Here is a 22,019-nt window from a genome sequence, read left to right as displayed (position 1 = left end):
CCAACATCTTCAGCTGCATTCCAATCAAAGACGTTTTGGTGAGATAATCAAACCAAGGCTGTAAATCTTAGAACTCAACCATTATTGAACATTGCATTCCCACATAATAACCTTCCTGATTTTTAATGACATCTAAAGTCTCGTTTTATAGTGTTGAGTACATGTAAACAAAACATTCTGAAACAAATTTCAAGCTAAAAGACAGTCTTGTTGAATAGTTGTCGGCTCTCCTCACCTCTCCGCAGGCCAGCACCGATGCTGGAAGTGGCGGGGTGCTCACGCCCCACCATGTCCGAGCGCACTCTTCCCCGGCCTCCCTGCAGCTGGGAGCTGTTTCTGGCGGCTCCCTCTCTGGAATGGCCTCCGCGGGCGCCTCTCCTCAGCATCTCCGTCAGTCGTCTTATGAGATTCCCGATGACGTGCCCCTGCCATCAGGGTGGGAGATGGCCAAGACTTCCTCAGGACAGAGATACTTTCTTAAGTAAGTGTACTTGCAGCTAATTTCTTTTCTGTTTCTGTTTTCTTTTTATGTATTTTTTATGCAGTCTTCAAAGACAAAACAAAAGAAAAAATTAGGACATCGGCAACTTCAGAGAAGGATTTGACAATTTTGTAGCTCGATTTGGACATTCGTATTAAAACTCTATAGTTTTAAAGTGGAATAAGACCAGAGACAATTTTAGAAAAGGAGGTTCAGTTTCCCCCTTTTTGTTTGACAATGACAAATGTTTTATCTTAGCTGTGGTTTCTATACCATAATGCTTAACCAGCATATTATGCAAAATGCACAAGAATGTATCATTTGTTTCTAAATATATATTTCATGTGACACAACCTTCACCTGTAGTCATAAACTTCATATGGTCCTGTTAACAATTTATTTCATTTCAAGCAGTTTTCTTTCAGTATAGACTAACGTGCAGTGATTGCAATTTTTTTGGCTGATCACCTGCAGACTTTGGTTTGGCCAATAAAGAAAAAGATTTGCTTCGCTTTGAGTGTCATAAAAACTATTGTTTCAGCTGCTTCTGCATTGGGCCAAAAAATTGTTTCTTATTAGCAAAGCACAGAGAGTAGTGATGTATTCTTTATTTAACTGGAGGCTTTATTGTGAATAGCAATGAATGAACAAAATGGTATACATGGATTTAATGTACTTCTGCAACAATCATGTTGTAATTGTGTAAAATTTGGTATACAAAACATAGCTTGTTGTCCGGATAGAGGTTTGGCTCAAGCAGTCATTTAAATAATGCAGTGATCAGATCAGGTCATCCTAAGATAATTGTTGGAAATAATTTGATGATGTTATGCCATGTAGTTAATTTTTGTATTATATGCAGCTCAGGTGAGGTACACAATATTTGATTCACAAGAAAAGATGAGATTTTAGTAGTTTTTGTTTGTTTATAGAATATTTCAGAGCAGGTTTCACTCATTTACATATTATGGTTTGTCTAATTTGTGAGTGGTTCTAATTAGATGAATAAGAAGCATTGAATATTTTCTGTTTTGTTTTCATTAAGGCTGGGATTTTGATGCCCAAATGCACACATTTTGATCAATTGTCACATAGATTTAAATGGTGAAAATTTTAGCGCAATTAATTGGTTTTCTGCTTTGTAGTCCTGAGCCGAAACCTTTGTATTCACATTTCTGGTGCAGCTGTAATTTCTGGTGCAAGCCACGTCCACAAACTGAGATGGAGGACAAAACCGCTCAAGTCCCACCACTTGTTTTCACTGATGAAGGTTTCCTAAATCTTGGACTGCTCATTTTTAAAATGTTTTTTTTTTTTGGTTAAGATTTTATCATTCTCAAGTATTATAGATTTTGAACTAAAGATGATTATGTAGTTATGGTTCATTCAATGGGATAAAGAAAAGCCCTGAAGATTAGCTCAATGACAAGCTCTGAAGCTGATGCTAACTTTGCTATCTGTAGAAGCTAACAGTTAGCTAGCTTCGGTATTTTCCTAACGATTGGGAGGAAATTTGATTATTTTGTTTTTCTTAAAAAAACAAGCACAAAGTTGCGGCTCAACATAATACCTCAGTAGCTTTTTAAGGTTAGAAACTTGACATGACAACCGGCCATTTAAATTCCTCAAATTTGTTACAGGTCTAAATGTTTTTACCTCTCAGTAAAGGTCTCTTTCTCATACTGCAGTTTTCCTCCATGCATTGTGCTGACAATAACATTCAAATTATCTACAGTGCACAATAGTGGCTAGTGTGCTCAAGCAGAGACAATTGCAAAAGTTAGATTGTAGGTTATTAAATTTGGTGGCGTCTGCATACGGGAGAAGCCTTTAGGGACCTCTGCTGTATGTGGAGTTCCTTTTCTTGGTCTCAGGTTTCAGTAGAAACAATGGACCACTGTAGTTGCCCCAGACAGCAAAAGTACAGACAGTCCCGCTATGCTCGTTTCCTAACCCCCAGATCTTCTCCACATGCAAAGTAAACTGGTAGGTAGCTTGCAAGTTCGCAAGAACATTTTATTCTGCCAGAAAGCTGAAATGCAGAAACGGAGTGGGACACTCCATATTTATAAGTTGTTTGAATGATTTGCTGTGTGTACGGATCATTTGAATTATTCATAAAGAAATGATGTAACGTCAACAATTTATGTTAATATAAACCAGCCTTTGTGAAATGTTCCAGACCTTTGTGTAAGGGCTGGAGCTTATGCTTAGAGATGATTTGAGCTCAGTAGATATCATTCCTGCCCCTTTTAAAGGTAAAATATTACAGGTTCTTAGAAATGTTATCCAGCAACACAATGAAAAAAGAAAAGAAAAACACAATGGCTTCAGATTTAGTCAGATCAGGAACAATCGTTCATTCCCATATGTTCTAAGGTCATACATCTGGCGAACATCTGGTATTTTTTTAATGCCGTTCTTCTAAAACTGTAAAATTACAAAAAGAGGAAAAAGAACAAAGCAAGAGTAGCTGAAAGGAGGCATCACCCTTGAACACATAATTTATGAGGTTTACCAATATTTGGTTCACTAATTAGGTTTTGCGCATGTTTTACAGAAATGTATATATTTTTGCTGCATAAAGTTTTGGTGCACCATTATGTAAATGTAGATAATTCACAAAGTTGACCTAATCATTCATATATGCCTTGAGTATTGGTCTGCTCTTTCCAAATGTGGTGAAAGAGAAACACTGTCATTGGAAGTGGTTGCTCTGGTCTGGTGAGATCGACACAACTTTTTGGCCTACCATCAAAATGGCATATGTGGTGGCAAATTACACAACGTTATCCTTAATGCACAATTCAAAACTATGAAATATGGTGGTGGGAGCATCATGCTGTAGGAATCTGCACTGGTATAGAAAAACTGGTCAGAGCTGAAGATGAATGGAGCTATAATACAGAGGGTGCTGGACAACAACTCTAAATATGGAGATTGTGAAATTGTAGAAAGACTTCAAAATTGATGTTTACAAATATTCTCCATTCAAAAAGACTTAGCTTGATCAATTTTCCATCTTTTTCATAAACTGAAAAATTTTTTGAGAAAATGTGGATATTTTCATACGATTTCATACCATTTTGTTGTTTTTGTTTTTTACTGTGACGTATTAAGGAGGGTCAGAGAGCAAATCTGTGGGTCAGTATTTCTGACTGGACTGTAGGGATGAAAATGAATACACTTATTAAGACAGGATTTCAATGTATTGTGATGCACATTGTACAGTAAATAAAAGGTCACAGTATTGATTCTACGACATATTTCGACACCAAAATAATACTAGAGGTCTCCCAGTTTTCAACTAAGTGATGACGCATGGTTAAATCTGTTTAATAAAATCTGATGAATTACCAGTCCACTCCTTCCCCAATTCATTCGCTCCGTTTCACACACGCTGTGGCATTCGGTCTCAACATATTGAAGTCATTTTGAAAATTTTGTAACTTGCCACATTTTCTATTTTTATTTGAGACTCAACATACATGGAATAGACCAATACATGATGGGTTAGAACCCTTTAAACACACCATAATAACTGAGGTACCTCCAGATGTTAGATATGAATTATTGCCATTACATAACCCAATTTTCTGACAGGAGACTGTTATGAAAGAAACAGATAAATCATCATCTGTCAAAGCAGATATGAAATATTTAAAGTGAGTACTAATTGAATCTTTGGCAGAGATGTACTCATCTGAATTTTGTGACTGATTTTCTGTTAAGTTTTACTGTAAAGCTTTTACCTTCCAGTACTTTTTTTATTCTGATTTAAGTATCTAGTGAGCAATAAAGACAGCATTCTGAATATTTTATTTCCATAAGCAGTGATTGATTAAAATATAAGCGCTAGTCATTTTGTCTTTGTTTTGGAATTATTATAAATTGTTTTTAGTATTTTATATTAACAATTAGTGATGTTTACACAACTCTCATCGCAAAATGTCAGTCTCCATATGTTGCAATGAAGCACTTTACCTTAGCTATTGACTATTAGGAAAGGCTGCCAACATTGTTGAATTACAGAGATGCTAAAAATCATCTTATTACAGACGATTTCTTTCTCTGGGCTTCTCTCACATGGTGGATACAAACTGCGTAATGCCAGAAGACTGTATCAAACGAGAAAAACAGTGAAACAACATTAGTTCATTTTAACCATGCATTGACAGAACTTTAGAAAACTGAAAATTTAGACTCACGTTTTCATAAAAAAGAATTTACCCTCATCAGAAAAGAAGTCTGACTATTCTAACTGCACGGAAAGTTTTCTGAACTGCTGGACTTCAGAAAGCTCAGTTAAGATCTCTTGTTTCAGCTGGCATGTTATGCAACCACGATTGTTCCACTGAAGATTTGTGTTTGAGCTCAGAAAACGCCAGGAGACGTCCTCCGAACGGCACACATCAAAGAGCAGATACTCGATCTGAAGTAAAGGTGGCCTGGCCTCGGCGGAGCTGCTGGAAAAGACACTCTCCTATTTATAAACAGCCTGTGCCTGACTAAGACTCGTTGCACAGGGAGTGAATCAGGAGTGTTTGTGTGGGTGGGCCAAGCGGATGGATGAACTGGTGGGGGGTGGGGAGTTGGAGCATCTAGGAGAGCCGTGCAGCAGGCTCACATTTCACTCCTCTGACTGCTGTTGTCCAACGAGATAAATCAACTCTGGGTGAAAGTTTTTTTTTTTTTTAAAGACGCGGTGTCTCTTTTTTTCTCTGCTGTTTATTGGTACACTGCGGGTACTGATTTCCTTCTGAGAGTCTCCACAGCCCAGGAGATTTCTCCTTCCCTCTTCCCTTTTAAAAGCGCGCCTCAGTTTTGGGGTGAATGGAGCCGCGGCTCTGCTATGATGCCTCCTTTGTGTCCGTGGAGTTAAATGGCAGCCATGTGGCGATGACTAGAAGACGGTCCAGGAGAAACTCTGGCCCTCTCTTTGTCCCAGCAGTGTAACAGTGATCTTTATTCAGACCATAGGCCTGTTGAGACTCATGTGAGTCTTCCCGAAATAGACAAATGGCTGACATGTAGCTTAAAGATGGCGGAGGAAGAGCAGCAGCTGTAAGACGTTTCACCACGTTCTCTACACCTGAACGTTTCCAATCAGCCAGGCTTTTCTTTTTTCTTGTTCTTTTTTTATAGAGTAGTATTGGCATAATCAGACCATTGAAATGTTTCTCAGTGAAACAAAATTCATCAGCTGATTGGAAAAATAGTCAAAATCACAACATCATTGCCAGGAAGAGTAGCCACAGTCTTCATGAAAAAAAAAAGGATTTAAGAATGAGCTAATCTACTAAAACAATTTCTTTGTCTCGTCTGTTAAATAAAAACAAAGACTGGAATACTGTCAACAATGTCTGTTGACCTTTCTTGCAGCAGTTTATGCCGGCCTTTGATTTGTGGCTTCAGGGGCACTGAGGTTGGGTCACCTTGCTCAGTGCTGGGACAGCGAGGTGGGGGTCGTGGGTCTGGGGAGCCCCACTCTCCAGCGCCGGGTCATAAACTAATGAAGGTTTCTAATTTAGACACACCGGTGAACTTAGCGGGATAATCGCTGTTTCCGGAGCTTATTAAATGCAGCTTTGAAAGGGTCTTTTAGTCCGTGGGAAGTCAGCCCTAAGCAGAGGAAAGCTTTGAGGGAGAGGCTATTGTGTGCCCTCAGGGGCAGGTAGAGGTCTGTGTTGATGGACACTTTTGTCTTTTCACACTTGGATTTCTAAATGTTTTTATGGGCCTGGTTTCCCATAATCAGGGGGGAACTTGCTGTCTTTTCAGTTTGTTTAAACAGTGACAAATACTGATCAAATAAATTACTGTAGAGTGGTTTGATGAATGCATTCTTTCACCAAGGTTGTTTTTTTTTATGGAATTTTTCACACCTTGGTTGGAAAATAGTTTATCTTTGGGGGAAAAGAAGAGAAGAATTTAGGTTTCAATGAAGCTGAAAAGCGGCTAATTACTTAGTGAACTTCTACCTTTAAACTTACACAGAGATAATAGTAATAATTGTATTATTTTTATCTTGTGAAGTTAACCACTTATGTTGTTATAAATGAAAGAATATTGGGAGTTATTTCCGATGTGAAAATGATGAAGCATAAAAGGGACAGCAGCTGATTTTCAGACCTTTGCGAATGTACATGACCTTAGTTTCATGGACAAGTATCTGCCGATCTCCCAATGGTAAGGATATTAGAGCTGATTTCTCAGCCGGCCTGTTTCATGGATGCAGCCCTACATAGGACTAACACAGTAGCTAACATCTACAGTCATCCTTTCTGCCACTCTTGGAGGTACAGCCAATCTGATGCCAGGAAAATCAATTCTGCGTATAAATTGCAGGCATTGCAAATGCATGCAAAGTGCATATCAAGTGGCATTGCATCCAAGTATTTCAACTTCTCAAGTTGCATTTTCTGCAGAATGTTTTAGATATTTTAGATATGGCCTATAAAATGGTAAAATTTTTCATAAATATGGAGCTGAGTTCCATTAAAATGTTATTTTTTTCCCCCTTGTTTGATATATATATATATATATATATATATATATATATATATATTTATTTATTTATTTTTTTTCTGTTTGACTGTGGATAATCTGAAACAGATTTTAGAGAGCGTCTTGTGGAAGCTATAACTGTACCCAATCCACAAGTTGGATTCCACATTTAACGGTTTTTGAAGCAAAGGCCAAGTGGTCGGTCACAAATGGCGGTGGGAAGACTGGCCCGAAAGCCTGTGTGAAGCCCTCATTTGGGGCAAATTTGTGTTTGACAAACTTTTGGTTTATTGACCACACACAGACAAGAACCTTCCTGTTCAACTGAGGCCTGTCAGCTTGGTACACAAACGGGACTGTGAGAAAGTCAGGCTAGTGTTTACCAAAGTCTTGATGTAACACCTCTGTTTCAATGCCTCCACTGTTGCTGAGGGCATCTCCACAGAGATGCTGTATCTGAGAAGGGGATTCTCCAAGGTTGGGCTTACCATTCCTAGAAGTACTCATCGTCACATATGTGCAACAGGACTAGAACATTTAAATATTTATCTGTTTAGAAGAAATTAAAATGTTCTTTGCTTCAGGTCTTTCATGATAACACATTTGATTGAGTATAACCTTAAAACAAAGCTTTTTTGTGTGTGTTTTCCCATCTTTTGAACTCCTGAACAATAGATCGCTCAGTCCTGGTACTTTGTTGATTAGTTTCCTCATTACTACGTTTAATGAAACAAGCCGTCCTTCAAAGAGAAACTTAAAGCCACAGTGGGGTCACAGAGGTCACCTAAATAATCTCCCTTGATGATGTCCTGCTGATAGAGAGGCAGCCAGGCATCCCCAGTCAACCAGAGACGAGGAGGCCATCCTCATCTCCCAGAACTGATCACATCTGGCCTCCCTCATTGAACTCTGCACTCATCCGCCTCAACCACCTTCCAAGCCTGCACTCCCAGGGTGGAGCCCCTGTGGCCTGAGGAGTCCATTTTTAACATTTTGACAACTCGGCTGTGGGAGTGTTTCATCATTGCTGCACTCCTGCGTCCTCACTCCCCTGTTCTACACCAGAGAAACATCGATATAAACATCTGCCTTCTTAAGGTTTAGAGCCATCAGTGGAGCAAACATTCAATCTGGTTTCAAACTGCTTTAAACCCTGAAGACGATTTATTTTCTGCACACCACTAGTATTAAAGCTGGGTGTGACCAAGACCTTTAACCTTAATTTGAAATGACAGTGTTTCCCATGCTCCAGGACTTTCACCAGAACTTTTAACACAAAATGTGCAACAATTTAAGTTGGGACCAAATCCTTATAAGTGGAGAAATATTTAGAAATTATATTCTAAATATTTTAGGAAAGTTGAGGTTAGGCTGACATGTCTTAACACGTCTACAATGATGGCAAACTAACACCATTTAAATAGATTGGATCAAGAATCCAACTTTTTTTGTGTCAAATATTGTAAGCTGTAGCAATTTAAAAAAAAGAAATCTTAAAAATGAAACTTTTTGAAAGACTTGGGGAGTTGTTTGCTCATATTAAAACGTTAAAGTGAGGCACTGGAAAGAGGAGTCTGACTGCATGGCCTTTACTCTAATTCAGTTCAAAATTTAAAAATGCTTAATTAATTCCAAAGTTTATCAGATGTTATGACTCGTACAATTCAGGATTCGTCATAGAGTTGTTGTAGCTGCCGTGTGTATGGGAAGAATCTCAGTAGAAACAGAAACTGAAGTATTTACTAGCCAGAGCCAAGCTTTCCTTCAACTTTCATTTGTGTCACTGCATTTATTACTCCACTCCCGCTTGGTTATTTTCATATTTGCTTCATTTGTGGAAGCTCAAATCTTCATGACCTCCTGTTGGCTTGATTTGTGATGATGTATATAAGCAGCCTCATGCTGCAGAGTTGGGCTTTTCTTTTCAGTCATAAACTAAACTTTTTATGAAAGAGGAAGTAGGCTCTTTCTGTAGTCTTTTATGAAAAAGACAGACTTTATTAATTCCTATTTAATGTTTTGAAATGTCAGCTTCAAGGACAACTTTTAAAACTGATAAAAAAAACCCAAAAAAACTTGGGCATCTTAATAGAGACCCACCAAAGCATTGGTAAATGACTCAAAATTCTTAAAAAATTTGACCTTTGACCGATCAGTGAATAGTTTTCCAAACAACTTTTGTGTTTCATCAGCAAAGCTATGTGATGTGGAAGTTGTTTCTGAGCAAAACATACTGTTATTTTCAACCTAAGTTACATTGTGACAAGTTTGCTGTTCATATAGGCTGCAGAACATCAGCACAGTCAAAACATCAACAGGTAAAATGTCAACTTTAATATTCTCCTTGTTTATTGTAAAAACAAACCAATTTTTACAGTGATTCTTATATACATGGCATGATGTCTCCTCCTCTCCTGATATAAATAATAAAAAATGACATCTTACGGGAGGAAAGTTAGGAAAACAATATTTAGAACGCCGTGTTTGTGTCCTCTTGTTACAGTTCCTAAAGACGAAAGTCATCAGCAGGTCATAACTTTACAAAAACATTTTTGAAATCAGCCACGAAATTGTTTTCCACATCTTTTTAATAATAATAATAAAAAAAAATTCCATTTACTTTCAAAAGTATTGTCCTTTATATCCACTGCCAGTTAGATTTTTAGGAAAGGCGCAGTGGCAGTCTTGGAAAGCTTCTGATGCTGTCAGAGACATCTGAAGGCAGCAGGGAGCAGTTGTGACTGTTGCCCTCAATGTTCATCAGCAATTCCTGACAGCAACTGGTGGCCTCCAGCCACCCCAACAGTTGCCATGACATTGTTTTGTTTTATGTTTCACCCACGGGACATGCTGTATAGCTGGCCATATACGGAACGGTTCCAGGCAGCCATGATTGAATGGGTTATCTTTTAGTTTTAAAAGCTGGTGATGAATTACTGATTCCCAGTAACTAATTAACCCGTTTACTCAATTCCCACATCTAGGCTCTTTGAATACAGTGCAGTATTGAGTTGGAAGAGCTAATAACGTCTGGATTTCATCAGACTTTAGATTATCACTGCCCTCATTTTGAACTGAGGGCTTTGTTTATAACTGTTTCCACAGACTGAGATACAAAAAGTTGGTATCCAGACAAAATGTAGTATCTAGGAAAGTATTTTTATTTTAAATATTTGCTCTAAGAGCTTTGCACAAGTTTGAAAAAAAAAATCACATGTTTTGGAAAGGTTGTACGTTTTCTTTTTTGTTTTTTTTGCATTTGTTTGCCAAAATGTTAAGACCTCTTATTTACAATAAGCCCTTCCTCCCATATCCCACTGCTTGGCCACTAGTCTGCTCCTATGGTCTCTGTTATTCGGCTTTTCTGTAATTTGTCTTTAAATGGAGGAAAGGCAGGATAAACACTGCAACTGTGGCAAAACTACAAAAACAAGACCTGTGAAATTTCAAATAGATTCTGTGTATGACCCTTTTATACACTTTTCTGTAATTTTCTCCTCGTTTGCAATTCTCATCAATTCACAAGACAACCAACAGCATGGAAGATTAGAACGAAATGAGATTCACATGGTTAACATTTTTTAAACGCAGATTATCAACTCTCAAAAAACAAATAAGTAAACAAGTGGAAACAATTTAAAGAACAATAACTGTAAGGCAGATGTATTTAAATTAAGTATTTCAGTATTTTCAGTATTTTGGAAATGCTTGTAAATTTTCTGCTTGTTTTTCAGATTTTTTTGAAATGAGTAAACTTTCTATTTCTAGTTTTTTCCCCCCAAAAAAATATGACTTCATCATTAATCCATAGGTAGTTTTGTCTTTTTCAGAAATGTTATCTGCTGCTCAATTAGTTTGACTCTTTCTAGAGTCAAAAAGGTTGAAACGAATCTTCATCAGGACAGAAAGGTGACTTTTGTATAAATGGGATTTTTCTAGGGATTGCACATGTAACATTGTTTCATTTATGTAAAATTGAAAACTTATTTTTCCTTCTCTTGTTGTTTCAACTCTTCCATGTGACCTGACTTTCTTCAGGGCCACCTTCAATTGGAGTTGCTGTGTGTAGTTTGTGATTGTGTGTGTGTCAGAGAGAGAGAAAGGGTTGGGGAAGGGTTGGTAAGGGATTTGGCAGCTCCTTTGATCAATAAAGCATAAACAAGAGGAGGGCTTCAAAATGGGTTTCATTGTGTCAGGGGGAGGAGTTGCTGAGTCAGGCCCACTGTCGCTCTGGTCTGGGATAGAGAGTGGTCAGGCAAGCTAGGATTACTGGACTGACCAAGAGAAACTTTCTGAATCTCACTGCGCCCAGCTGTTCCAGAATCTGCTCTTAATGGCACTTTGGGATCAAATGAACTCCAGGCAGCTGAACACGTCCATATTGTGCTGTGTTACTGAAGTTTAATAGTCGTATTAATTGGCATCACAGACATAATCTTGTTTTTGTCTGGCCTGCTAAGATTATTCGTTCACCAGTACGTCAATAAAGCAATATTGTTGAACTGGACAAACAAGCTACTGGAGTTTGGTGCCTTTTTTTGTTTCGATTGTGGGGATGGGAGGAGGGTGGGGAAGGGGTGGTGGGGTAGTTGTGATGGGGTAGTCGTGGTGGGGTCCTCTAAATAGGATGCTTCAAAAACAAAACAAGTGAATAGTTAGGTTTTAGGTCGTAGCTCAGTCTGCGCCTTTGTCAAGCAGGTGAAAGCTTTGTAAATGTGGCGCCAGATTGTTAAAGCCCCCCGACACTCCGCGGTGTCCGAGCCGCTTCCAGGAAAAAGGGACCCCCTGCGTTGAGCCCTGGGACTGACCCTCCCTCAATAGAGAGGGTCCTGCCTGGGAGAGGAGGGCTTCCTGTATTAGCTTTCCATCTTAATCAAGCAACAAGTGCCAACAAAGCACTAATTATCAATGCCTTCACAGAGTTGCACACAATGCACACCCCTCTCCACCCGCCCCTGTCCTGTCCCGTCCCAGCAGAGATGGTCAGAAAATAGATGAAGCAACATTGTCTGATGTTACAATGGCTATTTCGAAACCAATTACAGCCTCTTAGAAGCTTTCAAGACATTTTCTGCTTATCTCATGCTGTCTTTTTTTATTATTTTATTTTTTGTCATATTTATCTAAAGGTCATGTTTACTTAGGGAATGTGAACATTTTCACACCAAGATCATTTGAGTTCATAATAAATTGGATCAGGACCTCATTGTGCCTGTTAGCATGTGGGGTTCCTCAAGGCTCCAATCTAGGGCCTCTCTAAGATTGTCCAAGCTGAGACTCTTTGTTCCTGCAACATTTCTTAGCATAGGCTTGCTGATGATGCATAACTTTATTTGTAAAACAATAAATTTTAGGACTGAAACGATTAATCGTGATGAATCAATTATTGAAATAATTGTCAGCTAATTTAGTCATGGATTGAATAATTATGAGTAGAATAGACTAAAAACAAGGCCGTTTGCTAAAATTAGTTGCAGTTCCAACATATTTTATTTTATTTTTTTCATTTTTTGGTGTGGTTAAATGAAATCAATTTATTTTGTTGTCTTTTCCTCTTGCAGCCACAATGAGAAATCTACCACCTGGCAGGATCCTCGCAAGTCCCTCCTCCAGATGAACCAGCCGCCTCCCCCCAGTTCTGTTCCAGTCCAGCCGCAGACCCTTATCAGCCCAGCCAATGGTGTGTACTAAATCATGCTATTTTTAAAAAATATATATATTTTTATTTCTTTACTTTTTTCACTTTTTTTGTTTTGAACGCAAAATGATTGTAATGGATATACGGACAGCTACGTTTGCACAGCACGGTGTAGAATACGGGTCTGGTCTAGTTCTTGCTTGTCTCTGCTCTCAGTTCTGACCATGCAGCTGGAATTTGCCCCAGGTGAGGGAAGACTCAGGCAGAACCTTACACGTCCTCTGTGTTGTTTTGAAGCTCTGACTCTCAGATTAGAGTTCCAGAAAACCAAGTTGCTTCTTTGTGTCCTGTGGATTCATTTCAGCCGGTTTAGTTATTGGCAAACGATAAAACCTTCAAATGTTGGGAACTTTTTAGTTGTGTGGCGTATATTCTTGAGCTACTTAAAAATTAATTTGAAGCTTAAGTTCATAAACGTTTAGGTCGCTACAATACAGAGTCACTTAAAAACAACATATGCAAAACACTTGACAGTGTTTTGGTTTGTAATCCCCCAGGATCACTTCCTGAAGGCTGGGAACAAGCCATAACGCAAGAGGGAGAAATTTACTACATCAACCACACAAACAAGACCACATCCTGGCTGGACCCTCGACTCGAGCCACGCTATGGTGAGTTTCCTAAAGCCAGAAAATTGGCGGGAAAAGACATTTTATGTTTAAATATATGGATGATTGAAACATTTCAATGATTATTTAGTTTGAGTATTAATCAAAACACTTAATTATCAAGAGAAAGAAACTGATAACGCAATAGTTGGGTAACTCGGTACCAAAGCGGGGATAAAAGTTGTAGAGTAAAACTACAAAATCTCAGTTGAGCTTCAGTTTATTTCAGGACATATTTTAGAGAAATTGCATCATAACTTATTTTGAAAACATGCTTCATAATAAGAAGTGATTGAGTCACAGTTCATATAATCAGCCTCCAGATTTCTCCAAAACGCCCCCATTCCCTGCCTCCCATCAAAATTCCCCAACTAAACTTTTGTCGGACATTTTAATGTTGGCCCAACAGCTGAGTTAGCCATTAATCCTACAGGCCGAGCTGAAGTTTGACAGTTGGCTTTCGGGGTGTGGGTGCCAGCGTCGGTGAATTAGTGACAGGTCCCAGGTACATGTGGTGAAACGCCTCTGCAGCCATGAGAATGAGCTAATCCCCCAGTGAGTTGGGAAGGCTTCCAGAGATCAAGGCTCCTGCATGTGTCCCTCTGACTCATTTCTGCTTCAGGTGCCATCCTTTCACTGCAGCCGTGTTTCCCTAGGGAAGCTCGCCCTCAGGTTCACAAAGGCAACATGTGTGAGTGTGTTATCCTCTTTAATTTTAGCGTTGGATTATTTTTATTATTTTTTTTCCAGTTGAGGCCAGGCGCTTGAAGCTCTGGTTTTATGTAAGCGGTCGTGCCGTGCACAGAGGGCAGACTGGAAAGTTCAAAACAGAGTTGTAAGGGGAGCAGGGCAGCTGGGGAGGGAGATGGCGGCTGCGATCGGCAGAGCTCTTTGAAGATTTTGAAGTCTTGAACACACAAGGCGGCTGGGCCCCTGAAAGCTGGGGGAGAGTTGGGATGACTGTTAACTCATGAGGTGCCACAAACATTTTTTCTGCATTGTGTCAAAGTTTTAGCTACTAAAAAGTTGTTTTCTTCAATTTATACCTCCTTGTTAGTTGTTTTTCTTGGCGTTTTGTTTTCCCCTAGGAAGGAAAACCGGATTATTTCTGGCACCCATACTTCTGAGTGTCTATTTTACATCTTTGCATGAAAATTAATTCCTCTGGTTTTGTAGGTTTTCTAGTTATAAGCTAGGTCCTGCGATAATGGAGGCTAATTTGAGCTTTGGGAAGAAAAGCGGCCGAGCGCCTTTAACTGAGGATTGTTGCCGGCTGGCTTTCCCCCGTGTGAGGCCCAGCACAGGCTCGGCCCCATTTTGCTCAAGCCCCAGACAGACTTGAAACTCTGCCAGGCCTCTTTATTCTGCGGTCCAACTGTTAATCTGTTCCAGACCTTTTCACAGGGGTGGGGGAGACTGGAAGAGGCGAGGCAAAGGAGGGGGAAGGAGCAAAGGCAAAAGGCCGATGGGATAAGTATGCCTCCTCTTCAAGGTCCCAAAGAGGTGACAGGCAGCAAATACAACTATTAAGTGTACAGTGACTGGATTTGAACGGGGCTGGGTGACGTGGGCATTTTATTTCTTTTATACTGAACCAAAAAAAAGCATAGATTCTCTGTAGTAGAATCTTGATTTTTAAAGCTTTTATAAATAAAAAAGGGAAGTTTTCTGCTTACATAATCAGAAAAGTTGTCACTTTGATATGTTTGCTGCTATAAAATACTATTGTGTAAATAGGACATAATAAAAACGCAGAAATTTGACTTTTATTTATATATATATATATATATATATATATGATTGTTATATATTCTACCCGACTTCCCTGATACAGCGTTTGACAAATGCCCACCTTGAGCTTTGCTTGAACTTTCCCGTAGCATTATGCTGCCCTCACCATGTCTTAATGTAAGGATGGTTTAAAAAGCTGTTAGTTTTAGTAGTAGTAATGGGGCTTACTTGACCAGATCTTTCATATGATTCCCATCTCTCTGACAGGCCTTCTAGTAAACAATTCTACAGCAGTTTGTTTTGGTGTATTCCAAAAAAAACTACAACTACTATAAAGCACACGCAATCTGAAAAAGTTTGCGGATGTGAATACTTTTACCTCTGTGTAGTACACAACAGAGGTGTGTTTCAATCACAGCCAGACTCCCTCTCCACCAGCTTATCTTGACACGAGAGACACAAGTGGCCTTCTCTTAAACTTGTTAAGTCGGCAGAAGGCAAATATTTACCCAACCTTCAAAGGTTCTGTGCCCTGATCGAGCTGAGAACGTCCCACAGCTGGCACACCCTCGGCTTTACCTGCCCCAGGTGATCCTGTGCTGCGTTTGCCTGCCAGGACGATCGGCTGATAAGACCTTGCGTTGCTGGATCTTTGTGCTGCAGGAGTGCGTGAAGAAGACAAAAGGATAGACTGCATTAACTAGTCTCTTATCGGCGCGGCTCACCTGCAATCGCCACCTGTATGCGCTGCTGATTTACACCACACATACGGTCGGGTCCTGAAAGTTCAACCGTGCTGCTTGTTCTGAACCATCACTCTGGCCCCTTTCCACCTGACTTTATGTCATCAGCGTTTGTGAATACTTTCTACTTAATGTTTTGTCTGTGGGGGAATCCTTGACTGAGGAGCCCTGAAGGAAAATTCCATTTAAATTCAAATCTGAGCTTAGTCGCACTGCTTGGTTAAAAAAACAACAGATTTGCCCTGATTAGATTGATTATGCAACCCTGGTATTATGGTGAAAAAACTAAACACACACACACATACAGCTACTGAATCTTTGCAGGTCAGTGGTAGACTACACACTGCCTTAAAGTATTCATACTATATGAATTCTTTCACGTTTCCCACAAACAAACCATAATACTGTGCAGCAGAGCATGACTGAAGTGGAAGTTCAACAATACGTAGATTTCCGGCTTCACATTCAGACATCTCTACTCTCATATCATTAATGAGATCCAGTTCACCCAACTAAGATGACCTAATTAGTCATCTTGCAATAAATATAGTTGTTGGATAAAAATTCTCAGAGGTTTGTTGGAGAAAAACGGTGGACAAACAGGAACATGAACAACAAGTCAGGGAGGTTGCAGAGAAATTTAAAAATTAGATTTAAGGATACACCGATCTGAAAATTTTGGCCAATATTTGATGTGATTCTCATCACTATTATGGGCAATAATCAATATTTACCAATATTGGATGCATTATATCCATTGGCATATCCCAAACATGTCTCATAGTCAACCCCCTTAACGTCCTTTCCTGAAACACAAACTGTAACAAAATGGAAATGCATATCTTTTTTTAATATCAGCTTAGTTTTACATATTGGATCAATATCAAAGTACTAAATAGAAAATGTCTAGAATAAATTTAATCTCATTGAGAAACTGGGGCAGTATATGCAGGTTTCTGCTCACCAAAGCTCCCCAGAAGCTTGAGATATTGTGTAAAGATGACACAAATTAGTCTCAAAACATGCAAAGCTGGGGAAAACTTGGAATCAAACGACTGTAAAGTGGTGCAAACACTTTTGTGAGGCACTGTATTCTGTTTCACTGCATCTGTAAGTTCAAATCGAAAAGTTTTCCAGATCGTCAAAGTTTATGCCTACCACTTAACTGTATCTCCTCATCAAAGCCTGGGTCTTGACGGATGTGGTACTGATGACATGACTCATGCACAGGAACGCCATCATGAGAACAGTTGAGGGTGCCGGAAAGATCCAACCTCCAAAGGCCTCGGTATCTGCACGAGATAAGAAGCGGGAGAGAAGTAACACACTCTCCTAGGGGTGCAGATAATGTGTGTGTGGGAGCGGGGAGGCAGCTCCGTGACTAGTATGTTTGTTTATGTGCATGCGGGTGGGATGGAGAGCGGGGGGCTGTGTGGACACAGAGCATGGCGGGGGGGGCGAGATGTGAGGCAGCGGGGGGGCCTTCGGAGCTTCCCAGGGAGAGCCCTGAGCTACAGTTCATTCAGCTCCTGCAGGAGTGTAAACAGACAGTGATTGAATGGTGATGAGAAAGGTGCCGAGGAGGGCAGGACAGGGGAGCACAGAGACGCGGCCCCGCATGAAAATTGTGCCACTATCAAGCTTTTGTTTTGGTTGCCACTTGGATCCCATGAGCAAACGGCTCTCCTCACTGGTTCCATTACTGGAAGTCCCCTCTCCCTACTACAATGATAAAGCTCATGACCTACTTCGCATTCATAGTTTGGGGCATTGCTTTGCTGCCTTATGTTTATTAGGTCCACCCCCACCACAGCTAAGGGGAAAAAAAGAGATTTCGCCAGGGGAACAGCTGTGTTTTCATCGCAAACACATTTGATATTGTAAACGGGGAGTTCACTTGCCAAAGCACAATGCAATACATTTGTTGTGTGAAAGAAACTTATGTTAATGGTGGTTTTGTGTTTACACAAGCCGATGTAGCGCTTCGTCGCCGAGGACTATCTGATTTATTAGATCAGCTGACGAGGACCTGTCGGGCCCGGAGGAGGCGGTCAGTGTTCAGGGATGATCTGCAACTTGTTCAAGTGGAAACAAAAGGCACAATGAAATGATAAGTCATGCCTGATGCAATGTACAAAGCCTGTGTTAGTCAGTGAGTGGGAGGGGATCAGGTCTTACAGGAATGGTTGTTTCAGATTGTCGACTGAAAACCTTATGCTGGGACTTCTTGTCCCACGCAACCAGCTGCACTGGATTGCCTCTTTTGCACGCTCAACTTGTTGACAAACGCGCAACTTGTCAGTCATGTCCATCACGTTTTAAATGTGGCCAAGCGTTAACAAAACGGAAGTCTCTCGGCTGCCGGTCTGTTTAAGATCTGATTGTAGTGCATCTGTCATGTAATGGTGTATTCTTTTGCTTATTTTTATTTCACCAACTAGTTCTCATGCTTGCTTAGATCCAGTTCTTTCTGTCACCAGCAGAAAATCTTCTGACTAAGGTGCCTCTTTTCTTTGCTGGGTGAGAGGAAGAACTGGTGAGTTGGGAATCATAGAGACCAACAAACAATCGGTTCTCAATTTAGTTTTGTTTATATTTTTAAAACGGAAGCAATTAATATCTTGCTGAAAACCAAATGCATTGATTTGTGGAAACTACCACAACCCATTGGCCACTACCACATTTGGCTACCATGGAGACTGAACACAGTTGGGTGTTCAGGCATAATTGCTGACCAAATCGGGCACCTCTTTCTGCTACCAGAGAAACGGGTGTTGCCTGCTTCAAAAATGGTGTCTCATCACAGAAGTCTACTGAAGTGCTGAATTGGTTGGCGACCCGTTGAATACGAGTTGTTTTTTCTGCAAAACAAGGATGCAGAGCAGGATAGTCCAGAGCTAACCTGTAGGAAAGACCCGTCCATAACTTTTTCTCAATATATTTATCCCTTCGGATGAATTATGGGCTCAAAACACAGGAGGCAATGTTGCAGTCCATTAGCCAAGCAACCAGCAGAATTGGCGTATGTGAGATTTCAAGCTTGCAAACATAGACGAGCGGGCTAGCAACGCGACGAAGAAAGCTGAAAACTTTTAACTATTGTTGCTTCTGTTGTATCCCACACCGAGCGGCGGAAAAGGTTTGGTGTCATTTGTTGTTCCTCTGTTTCGAGGGCATTATTTGCAGCACAAAATGAAAACTAGAAACACCCATAAAACACTGCTGCATTTTTCTTCCTGCCATCTCCTTCGCAACACGGTTGAAACCAGTTGGGTGTCCTAGCAGGCTACTGCGATGGCAAACCACTCGGTCTGAATTTCTATATTCAAACCTGAAGTGACGAGGGAAATACAAGTTAGCCTGTATCCGTTACTATGGCAACTAAATGCACCCTAATGGATGGTTATTATTGTGGGGCAACTAAGCACATTGACTTCTGAGAGTTTGAAACTCTTTTGAACTTCTCAATTTCCACACGGGATGTGAACAAATCTGCCTTATAATCTTTTGTGTACCTCCTGTTTACAGTGCTGCTGGTAAATACCAATCAAAGATCAGAATCCTGGAGATGTTGTGTCCGCCTTTATTTTGTCTCAGAAGTCTCCGAGTGGATCTCGTTCTAGTGGCACGTTGGGGAAAAACCTTTGGGATTGGCTAGTTGTTCTCACAACAACTTGTTTTTCCTTTTTCTTATGCATTCACACTGTAGGAAACATATTCACAAAAGAAACTGCACATCTCTCTGTGTGCTTTTGGTTTAATGTGACATAACTAGAAATGAGCAGTATTCTTCTGCAACATTCACAACCTGAAGATATTGACTTCTGACTCAGAAACTCAAATTTCCAAGTACAACAAAACGCTGTTTGCAGGAAAAATACAACAAAAGTAGTGATTTTTATGGTATTTATTGAACTTGAATCATCTGTACTGTATGTTTTCGTATTTGCTCTTTAGATACTGCAGTCTTATGTTTTAAGTTTGTTTTGTCTTGTTTTTTTGCAGCGCTGAACCAACAGCGGCTCACACAGAGCGCTCCGGGGAAACAGTCGGGACAGCTGCCTTCCAGCACCCACGGCGGAGTGATGGGAGGAAACAACCAGCTGAGACTTCAGCAGATCGAGAAGGAGAGACTCCGACTGCAGGTGCACAGACCACAGGTCAGCCGTCGGTTTGGCCTCAGTACCTTCATTTCGGAGGGTACTTGAAGGGGCGCATTTCCTTTCTGTGTCCTGTGAGTCATGGACATTACATCGGACCCTCAGTGACTCACAGGCAACAGCTTTATTTTGTTATGGGGTTGTAATGCCTCCTCTTGGTAAGTCATGAATTAAGTATAGTGGTGGATCTTAAGCCTCTTTGATCAGTTTTTATTGTTCAACTATCCTGCCCTGTGAGTCATGTGTGGTAAATTTATCACTTCCTTACAGTCCCGCCCACGCAGGGTGGTGCCGCAGCGTCCCCTGATTTACTCAGAACTGTGTCATAAGCTGGAGACTGAGCTTTATGGTTATGAATGAGAGTGCTGGAGACTTTGTTTACCCTGCCGTTCACTTGGGTTGTTTAAAGTTCATGGTGTAGGAAGTGACCAGTGTGTGTACATGCAGCAGGCTGTGAGGAGAATACAAGCATCTGACCTACTGAGGGGCCACGGAGATCATGTGCTGTATGTTTCAACAGTCATATTGTTATTGAGTCCTTATCAGGCACTGCAAAATTCATTTTGTTTTCACAGAAAGGTTTCCTGGCTGACTTAAAATTCTTGCCAGATTTTTTTTTGTTGTTGTTTTCTTGTAGCTTTAATAGCTCCTTCAATTTGATGTGCATAAAACATGGTAAAAGTTTAGTATTTTACAGCAAAATACTACTGTTGCAGCATCAATAAACTTAAGAGAATTTTTAAAAATATATTTTTTTGTCTTGCTGGTCCTGTACGTTAAAGATTAATGAGGAAGTACCAGAATACCCAGAGAGCTATCTGTTGGTACTCGGTGTGCACTGATTCCAGTTTTTTGACCAATCACTTGTTTTTAAAATGCCTGACCTGCCAATATAAATTTTGGCTGATACCATTTTTTTCTTTGAAATATTGCTAAGTTTGCAACATTGGGGTGAGTGTTGTTAGTCTCACATGTGCAGACATGATCAAATGGGCAGGTCTGTTGTCAGCCAGCTCTGTCACGGAAGAGCAAAAGGACTGATTTTCAGATCTTTACAATCAATTAAATGTGATTGTGGATGAAATCCGATTCACGTGCTAGTATCGGTCAAGCACCAATCTCCCATAACTAAAGAAATTGGCACCGATTTAATGGTGCGTCCATAGTTGGTACCACTGAGTTAATTAACAAACGGTGGTCACTGAAATTACTTGAAACTGACAGAAGTAACGATGGATAAAAAGTTACTAAAAATTAACCAATGAAAATTAGATATTGCTTTTGAAAAACAAAATCAACAGAATAACAAAAAAAAACTAATATAACAGACCCAGACAAAAATTATGGTACAAGGTTGCACAGCACATTTTGCTGTGCAACCTTGGCCAATTTGCAATGACACTGCCTAGTTATGTGCTATTTTTGTGCACCCACACATCAGCTAATCTGATGTTTGTGAATGGATCTTCGTTACTCTGCAGCCTGCTATTGAAAGTGCCCTTCTTTTTCTGGTCTTAACGGATGGCTTCGCAGATAACTCTGCAAAACGAGCCGACTTGTACATCAAGTTAGCCAGAGGCTGGCATCAAACAGGAAATGGGACTTCCAGTGTTGGATGGAAAGCGTGCCTTTCCAGTCTCACCAGAGCAAGAAAGGAGGGTGGCGTAATGGTTGTGCTTTACAGAACCGAATGACTGTCAGCCAGAAACTAAAAGCTGCTGCCTTGACACACCAGTCACTTCTAGTTCGACACAATTGCCACATGGAAATCTGTGACTTGCGTTTAAGCAGGACCTGTTTTGCAAAACTGTCAGGAGAAGTCACAACCTGAACGACAAGAAAAAAGTCTCCACACTTGTTGGGCAGTGACTTTTTATGTAGAAGCGTCACTCCCCACTGAGAGCCGGCCTTCCTTTTGGGTTTTTTGGGGGGTTTTTTCCCGTAAAAGCTGATTCTCAAAATAGTGGCAGTGGTCAAGTCATTTCACCTTCCCGTTGAAGGAGTTGAAACAGACAACGTGACGTCATTTCCTCAACCTTATCTAAAGCAGCATGTGTAGAAAACAATTGTCTTGGACTGTGGCGGCTGGCC

At 40.3% G+C, this 22,019-nt stretch overlaps 1 protein-coding gene across 2 annotated transcripts in view; it reads left to right on the top strand.

Annotated features, from left to right (window-relative positions):
• The window catches only part of yap1 (Yes1 associated transcriptional regulator), a 30,860-nt gene that overhangs the window by 2,191 nt on the left and 6,650 nt on the right, over positions 1 to 22,019 (top strand). The window contains exons 2-5 of one of the 2 annotated variants that reach the window (XM_055028589.1): positions 246 to 481; positions 12,550 to 12,668; positions 13,184 to 13,297; positions 19,774 to 19,913. In XM_055028589.1, the coding sequence (XP_054884564.1) occupies positions 246 to 481; positions 12,550 to 12,668; positions 13,184 to 13,297; positions 19,774 to 19,913 (609 nt within the window). Of the gene's footprint in view, positions 1 to 245; positions 482 to 12,549; positions 12,669 to 13,183; positions 13,298 to 19,773; positions 19,929 to 22,019 lie in introns of both variants that reach the window. The other variant, XM_055028588.1, reaches the window with a different exon arrangement.

The sequence above is a fragment of the Poeciliopsis prolifica genome, unplaced genomic scaffold (assembly GCF_027474105.1).
Source record: "Poeciliopsis prolifica strain line A6 unplaced genomic scaffold, Auburn_PproV2 SCAFFOLD004, whole genome shotgun sequence".
NCBI classification, from domain to species: Eukaryota; Metazoa; Chordata; class Actinopteri; order Cyprinodontiformes; family Poeciliidae; genus Poeciliopsis; species Poeciliopsis prolifica.
Note: the sequence above shows the minus strand (reverse complement) of the source record. Positions and strands in the feature narration are given on the sequence as shown.